Here is a 22,507-nt window from a genome sequence, read left to right as displayed (position 1 = left end):
TGATAGTAATACGTCTTCATCTGTAGTGAGAAAATGTATCCTGAGCTCCCTATCCAGGCTGTGTGTGACTAATCAACTTCCGGGGCAGCAGTGGTCCAGGGATGATTATCGGTTTCTAAACCATCAATCAGCCCCCCACCTCTAGTACACCAGACGGGATCTGAACATATTGGAAACAAACAAATTATAAACTTCTTTGTCCAATTTTGGTAACGTCGATGGAACAGCAGGCTTATCTCTGTAAGGTCGTGGATTGTCGTTTAGTTGCAACCCAGTGAAAATACAATTAGTACCCAATGATATAAATGACTGTCCAGTCAAGGTTGTATAAAAATATCGACTTTATTATTAGTCAACAGACAGTTCTAGCGCACTACAAAATACAATCCACCCTACATATGGATGCAGAGGACACACAGTTCAAGAAGGAAATGGATGCTCTCTGGATACTTACACTGTCGTTGGTAAAGTAATGAATCGCAATAGTTCAGGGATACTTGGTTTCAGCAATAGGGCAAAATGGGTTGCAAAATGCCACTAGGGGCATTTGGAGAAGGACCAGACAGAACCACAATGTACCTTGTGCTTGTAGAAGTGCTTGGTGCTCGACAGTGTAGAGTCAGTTTCAGGGCTCTTTGCAACTTCTGCGACAGAGTTCAAGATGGGAGACAGCTGCTGGTATCAGGCGCCAGGCAGTTCGGCAAGCGAGGCTGGACGGACGGCTTCAGGCTGACCTATTTGGTGGCTCAGGGTCAGGAATCATTGTGTCAGTGCTGGCTGGCAAGTCTGAAGCACTGGTCGAGGCATCTCGGATGACATTAGCGACTGCTGTGTAACAAAAGTCAGCGCCGCCATCAGTTGCAGCTCGAGAGGCTCGACAGGCTCAAAAATGTCCTTTAAGGCGGACGCTGGTTGATGCTTGTCAATGAACTCCTCCTAGGTTCTTCGCTGGGCTTGTGAGCTCATGGATCATGTGACTGCTTAATACTTTAACATTCTTGTGAGCTCAAAAGCCCAGCGAAGAACCTAGGAGGAGTTCATCGACAAGCATCAACCAGCGTCCGCCTTAAAGGACATTTTTGAGCTTGTCGAGCCTCTCGAGCTGCAAATGATGGCACCGCTGACTGTAGGCTGTCTGGGTGCCAGTTCTGGAGCTGCTGGAAGGTCCTCTGAATTCAGTATCTCCCTCTATTCCCTGGGAGATGTTATGGGGAGGGATCTTGCTTCCTTCTTTGGAAATCCTGGCCTTCCTTCACCGGTGGAAGATATAGGGCAAATTGTACCTTCAACTAGGGTCCAATGCAGAGTTCTTCTTGTTACTCCATGCAACGTCTTCAGATGATCTGCCAAAAGAGGGGCCAACCCTCTTTTAAAGCCAAATGGGTCCCAGTGATTGGTGTAGGCTAAGCCTACCTTAATGAACCAATCCCGGGTCCCCACCAACAATCTCCTGTCTACATGAGGTCATAGTCAGAGTGGTTTGCAACAGAAAAGGTAAAGGGGTGAAAACATGTAATACCAAGTGCCACCCATCTTCCTGTCTTTTGTGGATCAAAGGGTCTCTCTGGTTAATTGAGCTCTCTGTGGTTCCATATTAAAGTGGTGAGTCTCCCTTGAAGCTGTAGCGAGACCAGATTTTGGTCACCGACAAAACCACATACTTCTACCTTCTGAATGGGGTCCCCCAGAGGGGATGACTACTGTAAATACATAGTCCCAGACATGACACGTCACTGCCCTTGATACTGAGAGGCGGGAGCTGGCTTCAGGTTGACACTGTGCATATCAAAGGTTGTTGGGGTTTTCCTGTCTTTTGTTAATCCTGCAACCAGGCTTCCCATGGGCCTATTGGAATTACCTCTGATTAGTATGTGAAGCTGCCACCAGCAACTAACAAAGGATAGGGTGGATACATGAAGCCTTTGTTAGCTAATGAGCTGGGCATGGCAGGTGGAAGGTTTTACCTTCCCCCTTCTGAGATGCCTTGTTGTACTCTTGGCTGCCATATTCCAACTAAATATGACAGGGGGGTGGCGCCTGTGGGCTGTTATCCACCCAGAGTACACGGGTCTATGTGTTTGTGGTGCAGTGAGCATAGGAGAATGTGTGCGGATTAGCCCCACACATTTTCCAGAGGTCGATCTAACATCATTCAATTTCATTAAAATTTAAAAATAGCCCAGGCCAGCACACACCCACTGTGTAGATGGTCGAATTCTACACACAGTGTTCAATAGAATGCATGAAAGGGGAACGTGGATGTGTGACGAGCAGGCTAGGCAGGGAGAGATGGGTTAAAACATGTGTGTCCTTCTAAATGAGGTGACAGTCTGGAATGCAACTTCTTTCTTTGCCTCAACTACCTCTAACAAACACAGACTCACTGCTGCAGTCATGACTATTGCATACAGCAGAGAGGCGCTAAAGCCTATGATTATCTAAAACAGACATAAAAAAGACTATAAGGTTGTGCAGCTGCCAGGCGAGTCCCTGTTCAGAACCATGTTGTGCCCCGAGCAGCGATACCAAACATCAGACATCAGAAGGAGGCTGTTGTAGTCTAGCTCCAAGTACAGCAGTTTTGCCACTGGAGTTGTTGCCTGCAGGGCAGATTATGGTTGCCTATAGTGGTGTAGCCCACCTGGAGTGAAGGGAATACGCCAGGGGTGTGGATAGGCGGAGACGTGCAAAGTGGTGTTGTGGCACTGCATGCGTTGTAAGCAAGATTAAAGGATGTTCCATTAAGAAGTATGTGAAAATGAGACTAACTATATGTATCATATTTATGTATGATTTTAATTCTTACAACCCTACAAAAAGTCAATGAATTCGCATGTGGATGCACAGCACCATATTTCGGGATGAGGCTACACTGCGATTTCCGTGTCTGTTTCTCCACAGCTCTAAAGATATACATTGACCGTCAACCACTGCATGAACTGAGTATTGGGCGTTTTTGCTGTCTCCACCAAGGCTTGCAAGTTCATAGTCAGTGGGAGAGGGCGACGTGGTGTAGCACACGTGACCCCTGAGCAGCCAGTCACAGATGAGAGGTGTCTGTGTGGGTGTGGCCCACTTCCACCATGCTCCAGAATTAGAGGAAAGGACCTCTGTTCACCCCAGAGCCCTATGCTCCTTCAGTGTTATAATCGCACCTTTTACACTTGCACTTATTCCTACTTGTCATGAGTAGACATGTTTTTAGCTTCCGCTTCGGCTATATGCTATTTTTCTTCTCTTTAGCCTTCAGGCTGCTACTATTCACATTCTTGGCATCTCTTTTCTTTCTCGGCTACACTTTTTTTGTGCCCTTAAGGATGCCATTATTTCAACTGTGCTAACGCTGAAACAAAAAGTACAATTTGTACAACATGCATTTTTTTTTCTCATTTGTGTATCAGGTGGAAAACCACTGATGTGCTCCCTTATTTTTTTTTCACCCCCTTTCCTTTTTGGTTTTGCAGCATAAACCATCACTTTAAAGTGACCGATTTGGTGACATGTGACGTTTTTGCCTCTTAGCGACAACCCTTGTTCGGCTTGAAAACCAGGTCTTTTTTCAACATAATTTCAGCAACATTCTTTGAGTATCACAATTGTTCGGCTCTCTGGTATTTTGTAAAACAAATAGCATATTATTTGAATCCTATATACACCTATAAAGGCCTTTACATCTTGTCCAGTGTTCATGCTATTGAAGTTGCTATGATCAGAAGAACTCACCTTGTACCTTCAGTGCAAGCTCCTCTCCTAAGCTTCTGCGCTGCGCTCCTCACGGTCATTTCGCGGCGAAAGTTTGGATAGCATGGTGGTAATGGCATAACACAGTTGCAAAGCCAGTCTGCAATGCTGGCCTCAACACAGACAGAGAAGACGTGACCGACGTGACCCGTGGCTTATGTCAGTTTCTCTGCTTGGGGACACCATGCTTATTTGTCGAACCCTTGCTGCCCTTTTACATTGCAGGTATATATATATACGCATGACATCATTTGAAGTGGAACTAGGAGCACCTGTTCATTCCAGACAGAAGAATACCCACAAAGGGGGCATTGTGAGCATGCCAAGCACAGAGCCAACCCGTTGTTATTAGATAAGTGGGAAGCGTATTCTGGAGTGGGCATACTCGGCATGCCAGGCTCCCAGCACACACCTGCAGATGATACACAGGTGACAACATGCCAGGGTCAGCTCATGGTGGTGCCCAGATTCGGCTCAACTTCAGAGCAGATGCTGCCTGAATGCCAGTGGCGCTGTACAGCTGCTCTTCACAAATGGATGGGAACTCCCCCCCCCAAAGAAAACGGGGCACAGGAGGCTAACATCCATAACATAGGGCCTCATTACGACTCAGGCGGTAAGGGGTTTACGGCGGCGTAAACAGCGCCGACCCTTACCGCTTGATTCCGAGGTCCCTTAGCGCCATGGAGGTTTTAACACCTGCTTTTAGCAGGTGTTAAAATCCATGGCGCTAAGGGACCTTGATGTTAATTACGCCACCGTAATTTACGGTGGCGTAATTAACGCCTTCCCCACTCCCATTATGCCCTATGGGGCAAAAATGGGAATGGGGAAGGGTAAATGGGGATTGGGGACTTACCGCCCCGCCAACCTCGGAATGGGGCGGTAAGTCCGCCAACCACCATGGCGTAAACGTAGTTTACGCCATGGTGGTAAAGGTACGACCCAGGCGGTAACTTACCGCCTGGGTCGTAATGAGGCCCATAGTCTCAAGAAAGTATATAAATTAATAAATACAGATGAATCTCTGTGATGTGCCTTGTTCCGTCCAAAAAGTGTGATGCGGATAGAGGGTGGCAGTCTGCTTCATGGGTACCCGTCTGCCTCAAGTGCCTGAACCGTTGCGAACGAATGACTAAGAATCCTGAATGCCAGCTCTGCGGGGGCTTCTTTGCTAAGTATGTTGTTCTGGGATTTGGCACAAATTCGTTTACATTTGTCTGTGTGCTCCACGTGGATTGCCTCAGTGTGGAAGTCAAGGAGGAGACCTCAAAACTCTGAAAAGGAGGATGTTCGCCCTGATGTCCTATTGTGAAACTAGGAGACCAGAGTTCCAATGCTGGCTTCTCCAGCTGAACCAAATGTGATCCGGGGAATATCACAATCTATACCACTAAGTCTGTTGCCTCTGCCAAAATGACCGCCAAGTGTGGGACCCCTGTCAAGTGACAGCAAGACTGCTTTTCAAACCATGTTAAAAAGCCCTATTCCAATCGTGCAAGAGTTATCAGCTTTTGCAATGTGCTTTCCTCCTGGGATGCTCAGACGTTTCTAGGGTTACATATCCTGGTGCCGCCGCAAACAATATCTGAGGTAGAGCTACTTTCACTCTCTTGGGTCCCAGTGACTGGATATGATGTTTCCTGAGGTCAGGCAGAACTCTGTAACTTTCTTGGCTCACTGTCTCACCTATGGTAGCAGGGCTTGAGCCATTAAGGGTAGGGGCTGTGGTTGTACTAGTTACAGAAGAACGCTCCTGCTGCCATCTGTTCACCTGTTTCTCCATACAGGCTGATGGTCGCCGCTTGAGGTCCATCATTAAAACGGCGGCTTCTGCCACATGGTACCTCCCCTGCTCCCTCTCCTGCATCACAGTGCTCCCAACATTTCTCTCCGTCGCGGCATGCATGGTCACAAGACAGATCATGTGATTGATAAATACTGCACCATTCTGCTTGCACGGTTTCCTGAACACTCCTGTTACTCCGTGCAGTCTGAGGGTCCCTGCCCATGTACCCCCAATAATAATGCAGTTTCTGCCACCTGGGACCTCCCCAGCTCCCTTATCTGCATTACGGAGCCCCTGCTCCGCTCTTCATCAAGGCACAAACATGTGATGGACCATGTGGCCGCTTAATACTTCAACATTCTGCTGGTTCAGCTGCCTGAACCCTCCTGATGCCTTCTGCTCGCCTGCTCCTCCATGTAACCTGAGGGTTGCCACACAAGCTAACCCACTAACATTGTAGCTTCTGCCGCCTGGAAGCTCCCCAGCTCCCTATCCTGCAATACGGAGCCCGCGCTGCGCTCTTCATCACGGCACGGTCGCTTGATGGATCATGTGACTGCTTAATACTTCAACATTCTGCTGGTTCAGCTGCCTGAACCCTCCTGATGCCTTCTGCTCGCCTGCTCCTCCATGTAACCTGAGGGTTGCCACACAAGCTAACCCACTAACATTGTAGCTTCTGCCGCCTGGAAGCTCCCCAGCTCCCTATCCTGCAATACGGAGCCCGCGCTGCGCTCTTCATCACGGCACGGTCGCTTGATGGATCATGTGACTGCTTAATACTTCAACATTCTGCTGGTTCAGCTGCCTGAACCCTCCTGATGCCTTCTGCTCGCCTGCTCCTCCATGTAACCTGAGGGTTGCCACACAAGCTAACCCACTAACATTGTAGCTTCTGCCGCCTGGAAGCTCCCCAGCTCCCTATCCTGCAATACGGAGCCCGCGCTGCGCTCTTCATCACGGCACGGTCGCTTGATGGATCATGTGACTGCTTAATACTTCAACATTCTGCTGGTTCAGCTGCCTGAACCCTCCTGATGCCTTCTGCTCGCCTGCTCCTCCATGTAACCTGAGGGTTGCCACACAAGCTAACCCACTAACATTGTAGCTTCTGCCGCCTGGAAGCTCCCCAGCTCCCTATCCTGCAATACGGAGCCCGCGCTGCGCTCTTTATCACGGCACGGTCGCTTGATGGATCATGTGACTGCTTAAAACTTTAACATTCTGCTGGCTCAGCTGCCTGAACCCTCCTGATGCCTTCTGCTCTCCTGCCCCTCCGTGCAACCTGAGGGTTGCCGTAAGAGGTCACGCACTAACATCATGGATTCTGCTGACTGGAACCTCCCCAGCTCCTTCTCCTCCTTCACGGAGCCCCTGCTGCCCTTTTCCATCCCAGTGCGGCCACAGGTAACTTGCCATTCTCCATCTTTATTAGTCTTTCTTATTGGGCATCCTTGCCCTGGGTGGTCTTCAAAGGACGATCCATCTAAGGGTGCATACCTTCCCTGTTTGCCCCTATTCGCTCTTGCACGTGCCTAATATGTCGATTTTATTCTCCGATTAATCTTCTGTGATTTTCTTGTGTTATCGCTCTCCCACTTCTATTGCTTACTGTTTTTCCATAATAGCCTTAACTAATGGCCCTGTTACTCATGTTTACTCTCCCTTTCTTTTCTCTGCCACTCTACTGGTCCGTTCTCTTTTCCGTCCTCCCTAATTCAATGCAATGCACAATCCCCAGCTACTATACCAGAAGACCTCCCCCTCCCTTATTCGTCACCACGGTGTAACTATCCCACTGCATCTTCTCCTCTTTCTGTGGTCCCAATTGGTCTCTGGTAGGCTCGCTACATCTGTAATCACTCATCTCTGGATGGCTTTTTACGTTGCAATCTACATTTCCTGTCTCTCAGAGACTTAGATCACTCTCTCTAACACATCTGCCCATGCCTCTCTCTGCTCTCCTCCTACTAATGTCTCCCATACACCCCTGTGGTAAAGGAGTGGGTGTTAGTATCCTCCATGACACTTCCTGGACTCCTTTACCTCTTCCTCTTAATCAGCTACCCCGATGCCCTTCCTTTGAATATCATGTTCCCCCTTCTCTAAACCTGTGTCCCTTTCCTTTCTTATTCCCTACAGACTAGCTGCTCCACTTCGTAACTTTGTCTACTTCCTTACTTCGCTCCGTTCTTCGTTACCTCTCTTGATGATTTTGATTATCTCTCCACTTGCTGCTACTCACCACGGTAACATTGTCTCCACTACCGATTCTGTTTCCACTCATATCTTTTTCACCCTCTCATAAAACCCCACAGCCTTGGCGTTGCCCTTCTCTTCTTACCCGTAGATCCACTCTCTGCCAAGGTGAGTGTCGTTGAACAAAATCTCAGTCCCCCACTATGCGTTCAGCACTTTCCTCTCTTCATTCCTCTCAGGACTACCCTTTGCTTAGTGCTAAAAACAATGCTGCTTCCTCAGTCTGACTCTCTCTTGCCATCTCCGCTGTCGTTTTCAACTTCTCAATAGGTCCACGGGCCTCCTCCCGCGGACCTCTCTTCAGACTTCCAAAGTGTCCTCTCCCCTCATCATTCCTTCCCACCTCTACCCTCCCCATCCCAATTTATTTCACTTGTCTTCCCTTTCACAGCTCTTCCCTGTCCTCCTTTCTAGCTCTTATTGTCCCTGACATGGCCACTACTGCTTCTCATCTTGACCCCATTCCATCTTCTCTGCTTTCTTCTATCTACCCCACCTCATTTCATCTTTCTTTATCCACAGCTCACGTATCCGCATCCTTCAAACATGCAAATGTCACCCCAATCGGAAAACGTCTTTGGACCCCTCACTACTTGCTAACGTCCACCCCATTTCTCTTCTCACGTTTCTTTCCAAACTGGTTGAATGGGTGGTCTATTCTCACGCCTTGTCCTCCCTAAATCTTCAGTCTTTACTCCCCCTCCCCCCCCATTTGTGTCGAGAGGATAGCTCAGGAGCAACATGCTCACCTTCGATCCACAGGTGCGCTTAGAAACCTCTGGGTATTAAGCACGTTATAAATAACCAATCATATCATATCATATATATCTCGCCATGCTGAACACTCTTGCATTCTTATTTTTCTTGGCTTATCTGCAGCCTTCGGCTTGGTCGCGTCGGTCTTTACGTCTCTGTACGGCTGAAAGAGGGGGAGGTGCAAATTTGCAGGAAACTGTGTGTGGAGCCGAACACACGCCTACCCAATGCCAGGATGGTGGCAGGAACGTGAAGACGCCAGGTTTGTGAGGAACATATCATAATTGTTTTTTTTATAACACGCATACCAAAGAGGTTTCTAAGCGCGGACCCGGGATTCGAACCTGTGTTTCTCTGCATCGTATTCTTACCAAGAGGAGCGTGTTGCCACTGAGCTATACTACCCATGTCTACAATGGCAAACAAGGTACCCTGATGTTAAAACCTGAAGTCAATAGCGGCTGGTTAGTTAGCTTGATATGATTATGCTATATGTTGTTGATGTTCATTTGGAAAGTGATATCACCATGATATGAATAGTACTATTTGTGGATTGACTGGGGTTTACTACGCTGCTTACCCCAGATTTCTCTTCACGCTCCAAGCCTGGCGGAGCGGGCTGGGGTGAGCATGGTCAAGTTGGATGGAGACCAGTGAGCTGCAGATCCAGCTTTGCCTTCTCAGCTGAACCCCCCCCCCAGAAAGAGACTCATGCTGATGTAGGGGGGCGTGATTAGGGGTCTTGCCCAGGTGAGAGTGCAGTCATGTTATGGAAAGGGGCGCTAGCAAGGTGGTGATTGACCAGGTGGTAGGACCTAAGAGAGCGTTCCTCCTCGTCAACAGCTGACTGGGCTACAGCACCAGTGATGTAACATGGCAGACGCTAAGATGCTGTCCCTGCTCTGAGCCCTTCAACACCATCATAAGTGGCAGGAGGCCCTATACAAAAACAAGAGAACACACTATATAAATGCCTAAGGCTAATATGTGCCTTTTGGCGCAAAACCTCCCTTGAGATTTGACTGGTCATTTATGTATTGGGGAACCCAGGGCATAGCCCCTCTTCTGCTACATATTGTTAGAATGCAGGTTGTACAACCGTCTCCTGCAGCTGGCCTAGGGGGGCTTGGGGTGTATTGGTCCATCCCTGTTGGCAAAGACTCCACCAGCAGGCAGGGCAAAGACAACGGGGCTACATTAGGGACTGTGAAGAACGAGGTGGGATAAATTAGGGGGAGAGTGATCAGGAATACCCCCAAGTTTGGCGGCAGTCTGAATCTATGCCACCATTCTCATCAAGTGGGAAGTTTAACAGAGAATGGGGTGGGGGGACAAACCAGTAGGTGTCACCCTGTTCAGTTGTGGTATTTGGCAGAAGGTTAGGTAACCTAGCCATCCAGCCGTATGGCTAGGCTTTCATTTCTTCACCATTTGCATTCTGGGAGTTGTAGTCTTGAGCAAGTTCGATGGACTAGAGTGAAGCCCACACTAGAAGACTCATCTGACCAACCTTAGCAGAAGGTGCCTGCACTGCCTTCCAACGTCACAGGCATGTTTTCTCCTCGTGGACATCGCATGCACCGTGCTCGCAGAAGGCTGGTGTCCCAAGCAAAGGCTGAGCGGAGAGAGGGCATCAGGTCAGTTGGGAGGAAGTCAGACATGCTTCATTTGTACAAGAGAAGAGGCTCAGGGGGGGTGGCCAGGGAGGGGACCCTTATCTGCATTTTCATCAATGTAATAGCAAAACGTTATTGGGAAAACAAACAGAGATCATATCGTTGTCCTGATTTTAAACAGATGTAATATCCTGCACGCTTGAAGCGATCAGCGAAGCGAGCCGCATGTGTCTCGGGAGTAATACGGACCAGATGGGACCTTCCCAAGCTCCAGCCGCAGCGTCCATGGAGCACTCTACTGCACTCTTTTTTTAACAGGAAACGATGCAGGCTTAGAGGTGAGTGTCAAGTGGTGCAGGAAGATCCTGGGTAACTGACAAGGGGGGGAGGAGGGGGCTTCAGCAGCCACTTGGTCAGCCATCGGCAGTCATACCTGCTTCTGCAAGGCCGAACAATGTCTCATCAACATCACCGGGACGACTACATTTCCTTTTGAGATTTTGGCTCAGAGCTGTGGGTATTGGAGCCAAAACTATTGTAGAGTCCCAGATGTCCGAGGCTTTGCCTGAAGCGAGTCCCTTTTTTGTGTTAAGTACTTAAGGCAATTTGCATCGCCTGTAATGGTGTGAACTTTAGTGCTGTCCTTCGGTAATGGCATTTTTTGGCGCCAATTGAGGATGGATTGACATAGGAAAGCCAAAATAAATGGTCTTTGCCAATGCTTCATCTGGGTGAATGACTGGTGGCTACATGCTTCTGGGAAGACTTGGAAAGCCATTTAACCCAAAACCAGAGGTTGAGGTCTGAATTTTTTTTTTATGATAGCCATCTTGCGTGCGTTTGCTGGTAAACAGAGCAAGCGATGGAGCACCGTAAGCACCACGGGACTGGTTTAGCATGAACACTCAACCACCCTCCCTCCCTGGGACGGGCTGGGGCACACAAGATGGGGCAGGGGAATGTGGATGTGGGAGGCAGGCCGTGCTGCGGTCATGCTTTGCCTATTAGGCTCTAGTTTTGACTGTATCCAGCCCAGTTTACAAGATGGAAAATTCACACATTTTGGCAGGACAAATACTTAAGGATACAAGTACAAGTGCTTAAGGATATAAGTACAAGTGCTTAAGGAGGACCAAGGATGGCGAAAATATATCTGAAGTTGGTTTGATGCTCCCGATCATTGGAGATTTTCCTGGCCTCTTGGGCTGGTCTAGACCCACCAAATGCGATGGGTGGAAGGTTTAGAATGAATCTTTACCACTGGCAGTGCTCTATACAAACTTGCACACCGTTTTCCCTTGGCCCGCAGAAGGGAGCCAGTCGTATGGCAATCAGTCAGGTGAATTATGAGCCGCATCAGCTCGATAGGCAGGTGGACATTGCCTTCCGGCAGTGCAGAGGGCTGAAAGGTGACTGAGGTCCGGCTTATTATAATTGGTTATTTATAACGTGCTTAATACCAAGAGGTTTCTAAGCGCGGACCCGGGGATTGAACTTGTGTTGCTGCGCGGCGTCTTGTTTCCAAGGCGAGCGCATTGCCCATGAGCTATCCTGCTGAGACTTAGCAGATCATGACCCACAGCACATGCTATTCAGGGTCTTAATCATTGTTTGCAGATCCTTTCTCTTACTCGGGCCAATCTCACCTGCTCACATCAAGCGATACCCATCTACATTCCTACATAGTACATAAAATGCGTACAGAAGGCTAGTTTTAGGACAAAGCAAGCCTAGGGGCCACCCACGGCTCCTCAAGCAGGGGCAAGCCACATTTTCCCCACCAATAGTTTCCCTTTTGCTCTACTGGGTGGCTAAATATAACTCTACTTAAGTTTGGCTATATTCATACCACCCAGTCGTCCGTTTCTCCTCAACCAACTCCAACATCCAAAATCGCTCTACTCCCCCCTCGCACGCACACAATCAACCTGTTTTATCCCCCCACCCACTAACCCCAAGGCATCCCATAAAGACCCAGGATAATACCATACCACGCTTCTAAAAAAAAGACCCACTGCTAGTTGAAAATTCACGCTCAGTACTCACTCGCTATAAACGCCCAGTTCTACACCAATAACCATCGCCAAGACCGGGCACATGCCAAACTTCACGTGCACCTGGGTCTCCAGCTCGCATCGCCTCGTGAGTGATATACTTCTATAAATATTTCTGAGAATTCCTCCTTTCCGGGAATTAGTGGGCCTTAAAAAACATTTCTCCACTTTTCATTGTAAGGCCTGGACAGCCGGCCTCGTTCCCAGCAATCATGATCCACCCTCGCCCTGCCGCGGTGCAGCGTATTAACAGCAGAGGCTTGTCTTGGCCCTCGTGGCTGCCGAGAAGGAAGCGGAAGTTCAAAATAATCGCTAATTATGACTGTACACGGCTGCAGGGGACATAGAGGGGGCTGGGGGGACCCCAGAAAACCAAGACGTCTGAAAGCTGTCCAAGGAAGGAAGCAAGCCCGAGGCCCTCCGTGTTGGTGAATTTTGTATAAACACTTTCTAGGAACCTTCATAGAAAGGGCAGTGTAGTGCAGTGCGGGTGACCTGGCAGTGCGCGTGTAAGAACACTGGATACATTAACTGCGTACCTGGAGTACCTGCGGCTATTCCGACAACTCTTCATGTTTGTGGGGTGGGAGCACCCTCATTCATTGTCCAAAATTCGATGACACTGGACTCTCTACTTCATATGAATGGCACGTGTTCAGTCCATGTCAACTGTAGACTCAGTACCCCTGGCCCCACCTTCTTTGTCTCCGGAGGATAGCTTAGGGGCAACGTGCTGGCCTTGGAAGCAAGACGACGCAGGGCAACACAGGTTCGATCCCCTGGTCGCGCTTAGAAAACTCTGGGTATTAAGTGCATTATAAATAACCTATCATATCATATCATTTCTCCCACCTCCCTCAAATCTCTCACTTTGGAATCCCCAAATGTTTACAATTTACAATGTTTACAATTGGGTTCAAGTTTAAGGAAAAACTCATCTAGGGAGGGGCGGGGTTCGGGCGAGGCATGTGGAAATGAATCTGAGGGTGCGGGAGCAGCGTCTGTGGGCGGTTGGGCCATAGAGTGAAATCAAGGCGGCAAGGAGGGTAGCTAGGGATCAGGAGAGGGCATTGATAGAACTGTCAAGGGGATGTAAGGGGCACAACCAGGATGAGTGGGGTGGGGGGCACAGAGATACGTGAATGGGGGCAGCACGCAGGGCAATGGGGCAATGGAGGGAGGATGAGGAGAGCAAAAACCAATCAAGTAGGAGCAGAGATGATGAGGCGAGCATGGAAAGGAGGCAAGGGGCACAAGAGCACGAAAAAAAAGCCAGGGGGTGCCTAGACTCTGGGAGTATGATGGCGGTGACATCGAGCGGGAACCCTCGGCACCTGCAAGGCCTTACTCTGGACAGGCCAGGTTCATACCAGTAGAAGGTGCCAATGCATTAGGGTTTAAACCAGGCTGTCTTTTCTAAGTATTTCAGGTCTTCAGATGGATTACCTGAAATGGAGAAGGCAATCTCCCCACTTGCGTCCCCACCCACCCTCCCTCCATCAAAGGCGAGAGCCAAGGCATCTGTAGTATAATGAAGAAGATTCAGGCTACTTCATTTGACAGGTGGCAACAAACAGGTAGTTAGAACTGAAACTATGTCCACTCAATGTTCATGGGCTGGGACGGTAAGCAATACAGGCCTGAGGTGCCCTGCGCTGCTCGGAGGTATTAGAGCGGTCTTTAGTACCTTGTTAGGAGGAGCACCGGGAGCGTGACCTGCTCCTGTGTGTTGGCTCCTTCGGGATGTCGGTTTGCCCGCTCTGCGTGGCTATCGCACAGTCTTATGGGAAGTCTTGTGAGACTACGCTGAGACCGCGTCTCGCGAGCTCCCTACAGCATCGTATTGTACAGCCTTGTATTTACGTATTGGACGCAATAGGTGTTGTGCCTACAAAAACACTAAACTCTGGACTGCAAACTGGACCATCCCAAGTCAGGATCCATACATTACGGGGGGGGGGGAAGGGGAGGAGTTGGAGGGGGGGTTAATGATCGACTGATCGTCGATGATGGCCATTTGGCCAATCTATGTTACATATACCAGGGGCAGAAGAGGCAATACAGACAGTGGCCCAAGCGGACTGGCTTTATACATTTTACAAAGCACCACGAGGTTGGGTTCAGGCTGGTGGAGGCAGAGGGGTTAATCGTGGTGCAGAAATGTCGACGCAATGGTGACCGTTGAAATAAAGTCACCATGGATTGAGAAAAAAGAAGTGGGTCTGGACCCGGTGCGCAGAAATCCCAGGACACATGCACAATCCTTCGGGAGCAAAGCAGCAGATGGTCTGAATGATCCAGCAGCAGAACTTTGCTCAAGCAAAGGCAGTTTCCAGAAGGGAGACATGTCCAAACCTCTCAGCCCAGGATGTGGACGCGAGAAGAGGTTCTGGAGTACACTGGGGCATTGGGGGTGGGGAGGGGGGGGCTCACATATGTGGGCCTGATGTAATTGGGGGGAGCCCATGCTGACGCTCTAAGTGTTCCGGGACGCATGCCCGGCGCCCAAGGGCTGTTCAAAGAGTGTGAATGTGTTTGAGATAGCGTGCAAGAGGAAAATAATTTACGAGGTTCATAAAGGGGCCCCGAGTGTTTTCCAAGATGTTCAGTCGTCAACCTTGACCCGCCCCTTCCCCCCTCCCCACACCTTTCTCTTCTGCGCATGAAAATTAAAAAAGCAGCCGGAGACAGGAAAAAAAAGTCTCCACTCGTCAACCCCCCCCCCCTGTGGCCACGCACAGCACCCCAGGCTGGACAATAAAAGTTCAAAGGGAAGACGGCTGCCCACGGGCCTTACCTACAGGCTTTGATTTCCTTTGGCAGCCGAGGCCGGGACGCCCGCTTCCTGGGAATAAGGCGGCAGCAGCTGCATCCGCCATTAGGCCTCCTCTAGGGCCTCGCGAGAGCTGTGGTCTCTGAATTCCAACCTCGCGCCCAAGATTTCCGCCTTCTCTTGGGAATCCCCCCCACCCCCACTCCCACCACAAGGAGCCATGGGTTTGTTGGAATGTGTCAATAGTGAGTCGTCCTTCCTTCCTTTCTTCCTCGCCCTCAAGGGAAAGTCCAGCCGGAAATTTCTCGGAAAGGAAATGTTGTAAGTCTTCCCCATGACCAAAGATATTCCCTGGTGCCGAGTTCAGCCTAGCTAGGTGCAACCCTGTGACACATTAGCGTTGGCTGGCCCTGCCCTGGAGAGTCTTGTCGACAGCACTAAGATTTAGTCGGACATTTTGTTGTTCTTTCTCTCTTGAAAGATGCAGCTGTGTAGGTCAACCTTTGGCTAGTCCGCATTTGTGTGTCCCTTTACACGAGCACACACTGCTAACCGTCACGGACGAAGAAGCAGCGGATATGACTTATGCCGCGAATATTTCATTAAGTACATTCACCTGCTCTACAGGCTCGTAATGTGCTCCCTGACACTCAGCACGTCGGGCGAGGCGGATGCAGTTGCTGGAATAGCCTCCGCATAGTAACAGGAAGGAAGAGAGTCGAAAGCTACCCCTATTCAGAGACGTAATATAGCTAGGTCCGGGGTGCAGCAAACGCTAAGTATCATAAATACTAACCATACAAATTAGTCATGGAAAAATGGTCACAGAGGGAGGGATTATGAATCCATAAGAACAAGTTTTATTTAATGTTAGACAAACATCTAAAAATATATGAAAGCCTGTAGCTTAACATAAGGCCTGCTAGAAGTGATATTAAAATATACAAAAAGAAAGACGAAAAGGTACAGTTTCACAGTTCGCAGTATATTTTTCTGAGGGTTAGTAACAGGGCAAAAATGTGAACTTTCATGTACTACTCAAAAAGTAGTTGTACGCAATGGTTGTCAATGGTTGTCAACACAAAAGCAATTGGTGTTTCTAGTTCGGAGCAGTGTTAACCGACAGATGTTGCAAGGTGAAGACCAGTTGCCTGACGGGACCGAACTGTCAGCAGGACAGAGTTGATGAGAAGAAGATCATCAACTCTGATGATCTTGGAGGGACTATCAATGATGGTAGTGCAAAGGGGTATGGGAACATACCTTAGACAAGAACGTTTGCGGGATCCGGTGAGTAGATACTCGAGAAATGGCCACGTAAGTGGGTCCACTGTGCTTAGAGCCAGAAATTGGCTGAAAGATATAGCTGCTGATGGCCTGAAAAACGAGAGGCCAGTCACACAGAGTATACGACATGGAGTATATAGAATATTGTAATGACATGATGGGCAAGTGATTAATGCCGTTATTCTTAAAAAGATGGCGGTTGCCGAAAGAAGTCCTTGTGAGAAGAAAACAGCTGTGATTCAGGCCGCTTAGTGGGGGAGCAGGGGTGGTCCAAGGAGTTCAATAGCGAGGCTGCTCATTGTTTGAAAACGGTAAGTGCCTGTCATGAGAATGTACAAGAGTGTAAAAACGGCGATTAGGTTAAATCCCTGGGTCCGTCGACTGGATGTGCTATACATATAATGCAGGTGCACGTTTGAAAAAGGGGCAGAGTGCCGGTGGCTGTGCAGAGGCTGGAGGGTTACTCATAGTCTCAGTGACAAATCGATTTAGGAGCAGTTAACAAATCGAGTGTGCTACTCACCAGGTGAAGACATTACCGCTGGGGGTCTGTCCGCGCACTGGAAAAATGCAGAAAAAATACGGCTCCCCTGGAGTCCGAGGCTGGAGCTGTGGCAGGTTCTATGTGTATACTCGCTGGCAGTGTTTTCATCTGTGCGCATGCGTGTCTCGAGGAAAGATGTATTTATTGCTTGACTACCTGCTTCCTCGTTCTGTCCTGTGAACTTTTATAAAGACCTTCTATATCATCTTCAAAATATGGATGCCTCTCTGCTGAGAACGAAGATGGCCAAATTACCTTTTCTACTGGTTGGCTCCTACTTGCGAGGGTCTACAACCACATTTTAGCTAACTGAACTCTACTAGAGGAGGAATATCCATTTGCCAAGCAGTTTGGCCCCACCCACAAGGCAATCCAATACCATGGTACTAGGGAACTGCTGGTGGTACTCTTGCTCAGAGGAGATTTACCTAGCATTTTGGTGTCGCGCTTCTGTAGTGGGTGGAACCAGACTGAAACAGAAATGTGTATTTCTCCTCCGATAAAGTACAGACAGATAAAAGGTGTTCGTAGACCCTTCTGTTGTACCTCAACATTTTTTATTTATTAAACCCACCCCTCCTTTTGAGATCTTGAACAATAAGGGAAGGGAGGATAGGGAATGAGTGCTTGATAACTGGAAGAACTCCTGTGAGGAAAGGCTGTTAAGCCTAGACCAAACCAGGACCACTTTATTAGAAACACTGAGCAACGTAAAGAAGAGGAACGCCGGAGAGGTTATCTTATAAACGTTCACTAAGTATGGGCCTGGGACGGAGAGGAATTAGTCAGCTCCCGACCTATCTGACTAAAATCCCCTCCCCTCACTATCGAGATATGTTCCTGAGACAGAGACTAATATTTTGCCCACCCAAGAGGTTCTGGCCGCCAGAAGACAAATAGGGGAAAAGGATGCATAGTGTAGGGTTGGCTGTGAGCAGGCAATAGTTGCGACCGCTAACCACCTGATAGTGGAATGTACAGGGCTACAAAGTATAAGAATGAATTATGCGAGTGACGTTACAAAAGGCGTGTATTCACTGTGACCAGAGGATCAGTGGAATATGTTTTTAATGGGAGAGAAACCATCAATGAACTTGGCCATAATGAAATTCATGGAAGTGGTCCTAGAATTGTGGAGCCTCCCTTTGATCCAGGTCTGAGCTTTTTTTTTTCTTCTTTTTTTCTTCTTTTTAATTGTGTTTTAAAACTGTTGGATGTGATGGATTGCCCTATGATTTTCTTTTAACAATTGGGGTTGCGTCTTGATGTTTGTTTATTTGGTTTCTCTTTTAAACTGTGGATGGATTGATGATTTGCTCATCTTATCTTTCTTCTTTTTGATGAATTGATGTGTTGTATTTTATGAAAGGTTTGTAATAAACCAACCATATATTTTTTTTTTTTTAAAGAAAAAAAATATATATGTGGTCAAAATGGGGTTTCGAATTTCTGAATTTTGTGCTTCGAAATTTTAGGCATTCTCTATTTTGGGATGATCCCGGCTAGGCTCAGGGCATCATTGTTGTACCGACATTGCACTTAAGGCCCTCAGATGCAATCTTTCCATGGTGGTAGAGTTACCAGTAACTGTTTCTTAGTTTACCACTTTTGCCAATTCCACTAAAGCTATTTACCAGTTCCTTTCCAGCTCCCCTAAAGGGTTTATTTTAATTTTATTGTTCATTTGTAATGCGCCTATACACACGTGTGTCTCAAGGCTCAACAATGCAAGGGTTAGGGGAGGGGGGCACGATCCTACTAGGCCTTCTACATTAGTATTGTGCAAGTGCAAGTGTTTATAACGTGCTTAATACTCAAGGTCGATTTTTAAGCGCAGATCTGGGATTCGAACCAGAGCTGCTCAGCGCCGTCTTGCATTCAAGACAAGCACGTTGCAACTGAGCTATCCTCCCTTCGCTCTTAAGTTGCAACCTCTGTTTCACATCGGTGCCCCGGCTGCCCAAGACTGGGATATTCCTTTGCTAATGCATCAGAGCCCTGAAACAAGCATAGTAAATAGTTGGGGAAGTACTGCGCACTCCATGACCGCAATTGCTGCAGTTCATTATATGGATTTCCTAGGGGATTCTTCCATTGCCAGTACAAAGTGCATTGAGTACGGCACGCCCTATATGATCAAAGTAAAGTGACCTCTTCTCATGGGAGAGAATTCGTTCAAGACTGTTTGCATGCAATGCAATACAATATCTGTTCATTTTTTGATTCCATGTCATTATACAAAATGTACTTTTTGATGAATATTACAAACAAATAAGTATTATGGTGGCAAATGTTTGCTTTCATCGAATTTCAAGCGGGCGTGTCCAATAACCCACCTTCCCATACTCTTACCACAGTCTCAATCCTATTCAGAACCCTCTATTTTGACCATTATTTAGGATTTTCCCTTCACCCTTGTTCCTCTGCAACTCTGACCCCTATCCTTCTGTAACCTCTAGCCCCAATCTTTTCCATCAACCTGACCTTTTGTGCCCGGAGGGAAGAATTCAGGATACCCCATTCGATAGAGAGAATTATTTGTAAATGAGGCAAAAATAAGGGATGCCAGATCCCAGTCTACCCTACCTTTGCAGGCCTTGCGATCTGAGATGGTCTTGCTCATGTCCCGGTAAAAGCCCTCCTTGCAGTAATGGCAGTGCCGGCCTGCGGTGTTGTGTCGGCAGTTGAGGCACACTCCACCGCTCTTCCTGCCCGACAGCTTGTAGAGCTCCATGTTGAAACGGCAGCGCCGGGCGTGCAGGTTGCAGTTGCAGGCTGCGGAGGGGGGCAAACAAAGAAAACAGAGAGATTAGAAAGACTGTATCACACAGAGAGACCCAACAGCACCAGTTCTCCCACTCACATTCCCCAGTCCTGTGATAATGACCCATCCAGTACTCTCAAGGATCCATAGAACAAAAATTGGGCAACAGTGATGTATTCAAGGTAATACCATGAAGGCACACTAGTCTGCGTAGGGGTAAACGTCCCGTCACTATGTCCCCTGTCTCTATGGTATGCGCTCTAATGACTGCGGGCTGCAGCGCTATAGAAATAAATAAATAATACATAAATAAAATAACGCTCTGGCCCAGCACTTTGCATTTCTCATATAGGAGAAACCCTGCAGCACGCACGACGACGAGACATGCAACATGGACCCTAGACTTATTTAAAAAGTCACCCGGTGAATCACGCAAGCCTTGCTGAGAAGAAAGCAAAGAGGGACTGCGATAACTGAAACAAAGCATTCATTTGCACCATATCTGACATGATATGACCACTCCCCTCCAAACAAACGCGAAGAATGTCATGCTGTGGACACGCAAGTATGATCATTGTGTGAGCATTGAATATTCCCCTTATATAAGCTATATACATGGTATCATGAGGTCATCTAGCAACAAAAACCGTCCCAGAATTCTGGCCAAACAATACACTTGATGAAAGGAGAACGGCTTTTGAAAATGTAGGGAATCCTGGATGGGGTGCATGAGAGTTGGATCGGATGAGCAGAGTTTGCCAAACAGTGTGAAGCGTAGCTAAAAGGTGCTTGAGATGGAGGGGATACGAAACATAGTCCATGGGAGATGCTGCAGACACGAAGGACATGATAAGGATGTGAATGCATTTTGAGAGAGAGCTGAAGGAATACACTAGTAAGCTAAAAACGTAGGTGGCAGCCAGGCAGCTTGTGAGGAATTCGACCATCCGCAAAGTGGGTTTGCACTACCCTGGGCTTTTTTCAAATGTTTAATGCAATTTAATGCTGGTAGATCAACCACCGGAAAATGTGTGGGGCTAATCCGCACACATTTTCCAATGCTCACCACACAACATAAACATAGACATGTGTAGTCTGGGTGGACACAGCCTAAATGTGCCATTCCCTCCTGTCGTACTTAGTTGAGAAATGACAGCCATGAGTATGTCAAGGCATCTCAGAAGGGGGAAGTCAAAACCTTCCTCCTGCCATGACCAGCCTGATAAACTAACAAAGACTCCATGGATCCGCCCTGTCTTTTGTTAGCTGGTGGTGGCAGCTTTGCCTGCTAATCAGAGTTAATTCAAAGAGACCCACGGAAGACCTGGTAGCTGGACTAACAAAAGAGAAGAAAACCCCAACAACATTTGATAGGTACTGTGTCAACCTGATGCCAGCTCCCACCTCTCAGTCTCAAGGCCAGTGACCGGTCATGTCTGGGACAACTGTTTTCCCTGCAGGGGGATCCCATTCAGAAGGTATGAGTATGTGGTTTGGCGGCGACCGAAAGTCTGGTCTTGCCGCAGCTTTAAGGGAGACCTGCCGCTTTAATCAGGAAGCACAGAGAGCTCAATTAACCAGAGAGACCCTTTGATCCACAACAGAGAGGAAGATGGGTGGGACTTAGTATTACATGTTTTCAACCCTTTAACCTTTCTGTTGCAAAGCATTCTGGTTATGACCTCACCCAGGGAAGCAGCTAGGAGGTTTGTATTGTATTGTATTGTTCATTTATAAAGCGCTTATACACAGGCACCTGTTTCAAAGCACTCAAGGAGGGTGGGAACAGGGGGAAAAACAGCAGTCGCTCATAGCCCTTGAAATTCTGAGACGATAATAGTCTGCGCAAGTACAGTATGTGCGTAAAATAAATTTAACAGTTTGAAGATCAACAAATAGGCCTGGCAGCTATTCAGCAGTTTTGACCAATGGAATTTAAGGGGTGGAGACAAGGGAGAACATACAGACTATCTTAAGAACAGTGCATACGGATCGTGGAAGTGCACAGACGGGGGGTCCATTGGGAGGTCCAAGTGCAACCGGTAGATGGAGACTGGGGTAAATGCAGATGTATGTATTAACAAACATCAACCAGCGTCCACCTTTAAAGACATTTTTGTATCAATCGCGCCCCTCGAACTACAACAGACTGCAGAGCTAACTGATGTTCTGCCGCTGTCACTTAGGCCATCCGAAATGCCATGACCAGTGCTTCAGACCCACTGGCCAGCACTGAGACAACGATTCCTGACCCGAGCTGCTGTGTAGACTAGCCTGCAGCTGTCCATCCAGCCTCACTCGCCGAACTGCCTGCCACCTGATACCCACAGCGGTCACCTGTCTTGAACTCTGTCACAGAAGCTGCAAAGCGCCCTGAAACCGACTCTACACTGTCGAGCACCAAGAACTTCTAAAAGCACAAGGTACATTGTGGTTTTGTTCCATTGGTCCTTCTTCGAAGGCCCCTAGTGCCATTTTACGACTCATTGCTCCCTTTGTATTGAAACCAAGTATCCTTGAACTATTCTGATTAATTACTTTACCGACAACCCTCCTGTCAGTATCCAGAGTGCATCCCTTTTACTTCTTTGAAACTGTCTGTCCTCTGCATTTCATTACAGGGTGGGTTGTATTTTGTAGTGTGCTAGAACTGTCGGTTGTGATAATAATAAAGCAGATATGTTTATACAACCTAGACTGGACAGTGCCTTTTATCATTGGATAATAATTGTATTTTTGCTGTGTTGCAACTAACCAACAATCCATGACCTTATGGAGATAAGCCTGCCATTCGGTCCACGTTACAACATTGGACAAGGAGGTTAATAATTGCTTGTGTTTCAAATCTTTTCAGATCCCTTCTGGTGTACGAGATGTGTGGGGCTGATTGATGGTTTATAATTAGATATTCATCCCTGGACCAC

General features: G+C 47.9%; 1 protein-coding gene across 1 annotated transcript in view; it reads right to left on the bottom strand.

Moving 5' to 3' along the window:
- The window catches only part of NTN3 (netrin 3), a 234,460-nt gene that overhangs the window by 50,963 nt on the left and 160,990 nt on the right, over positions 1-22,507 (bottom strand). The window contains exon 3 of the mRNA XM_069646937.1: positions 19,406-19,594. Within this exon, the coding sequence (XP_069503038.1) occupies positions 19,406-19,594 (189 nt within the window). The remainder of the gene's footprint in view (positions 1-19,405; positions 19,595-22,507) is intronic.

The sequence above is a fragment of the Ambystoma mexicanum genome, chromosome 2q, assembly GCF_040938575.1.
Source record: "Ambystoma mexicanum isolate Mex_15411 chromosome 2q, UKY_AmexF1_1, whole genome shotgun sequence".
NCBI lineage: Eukaryota > Metazoa > Chordata > Amphibia > Caudata > Ambystomatidae > Ambystoma > Ambystoma mexicanum.
The sequence above is the reverse complement of the archived record's forward strand: the minus strand, read 5'-3'. Positions and strand labels throughout refer to the sequence as shown.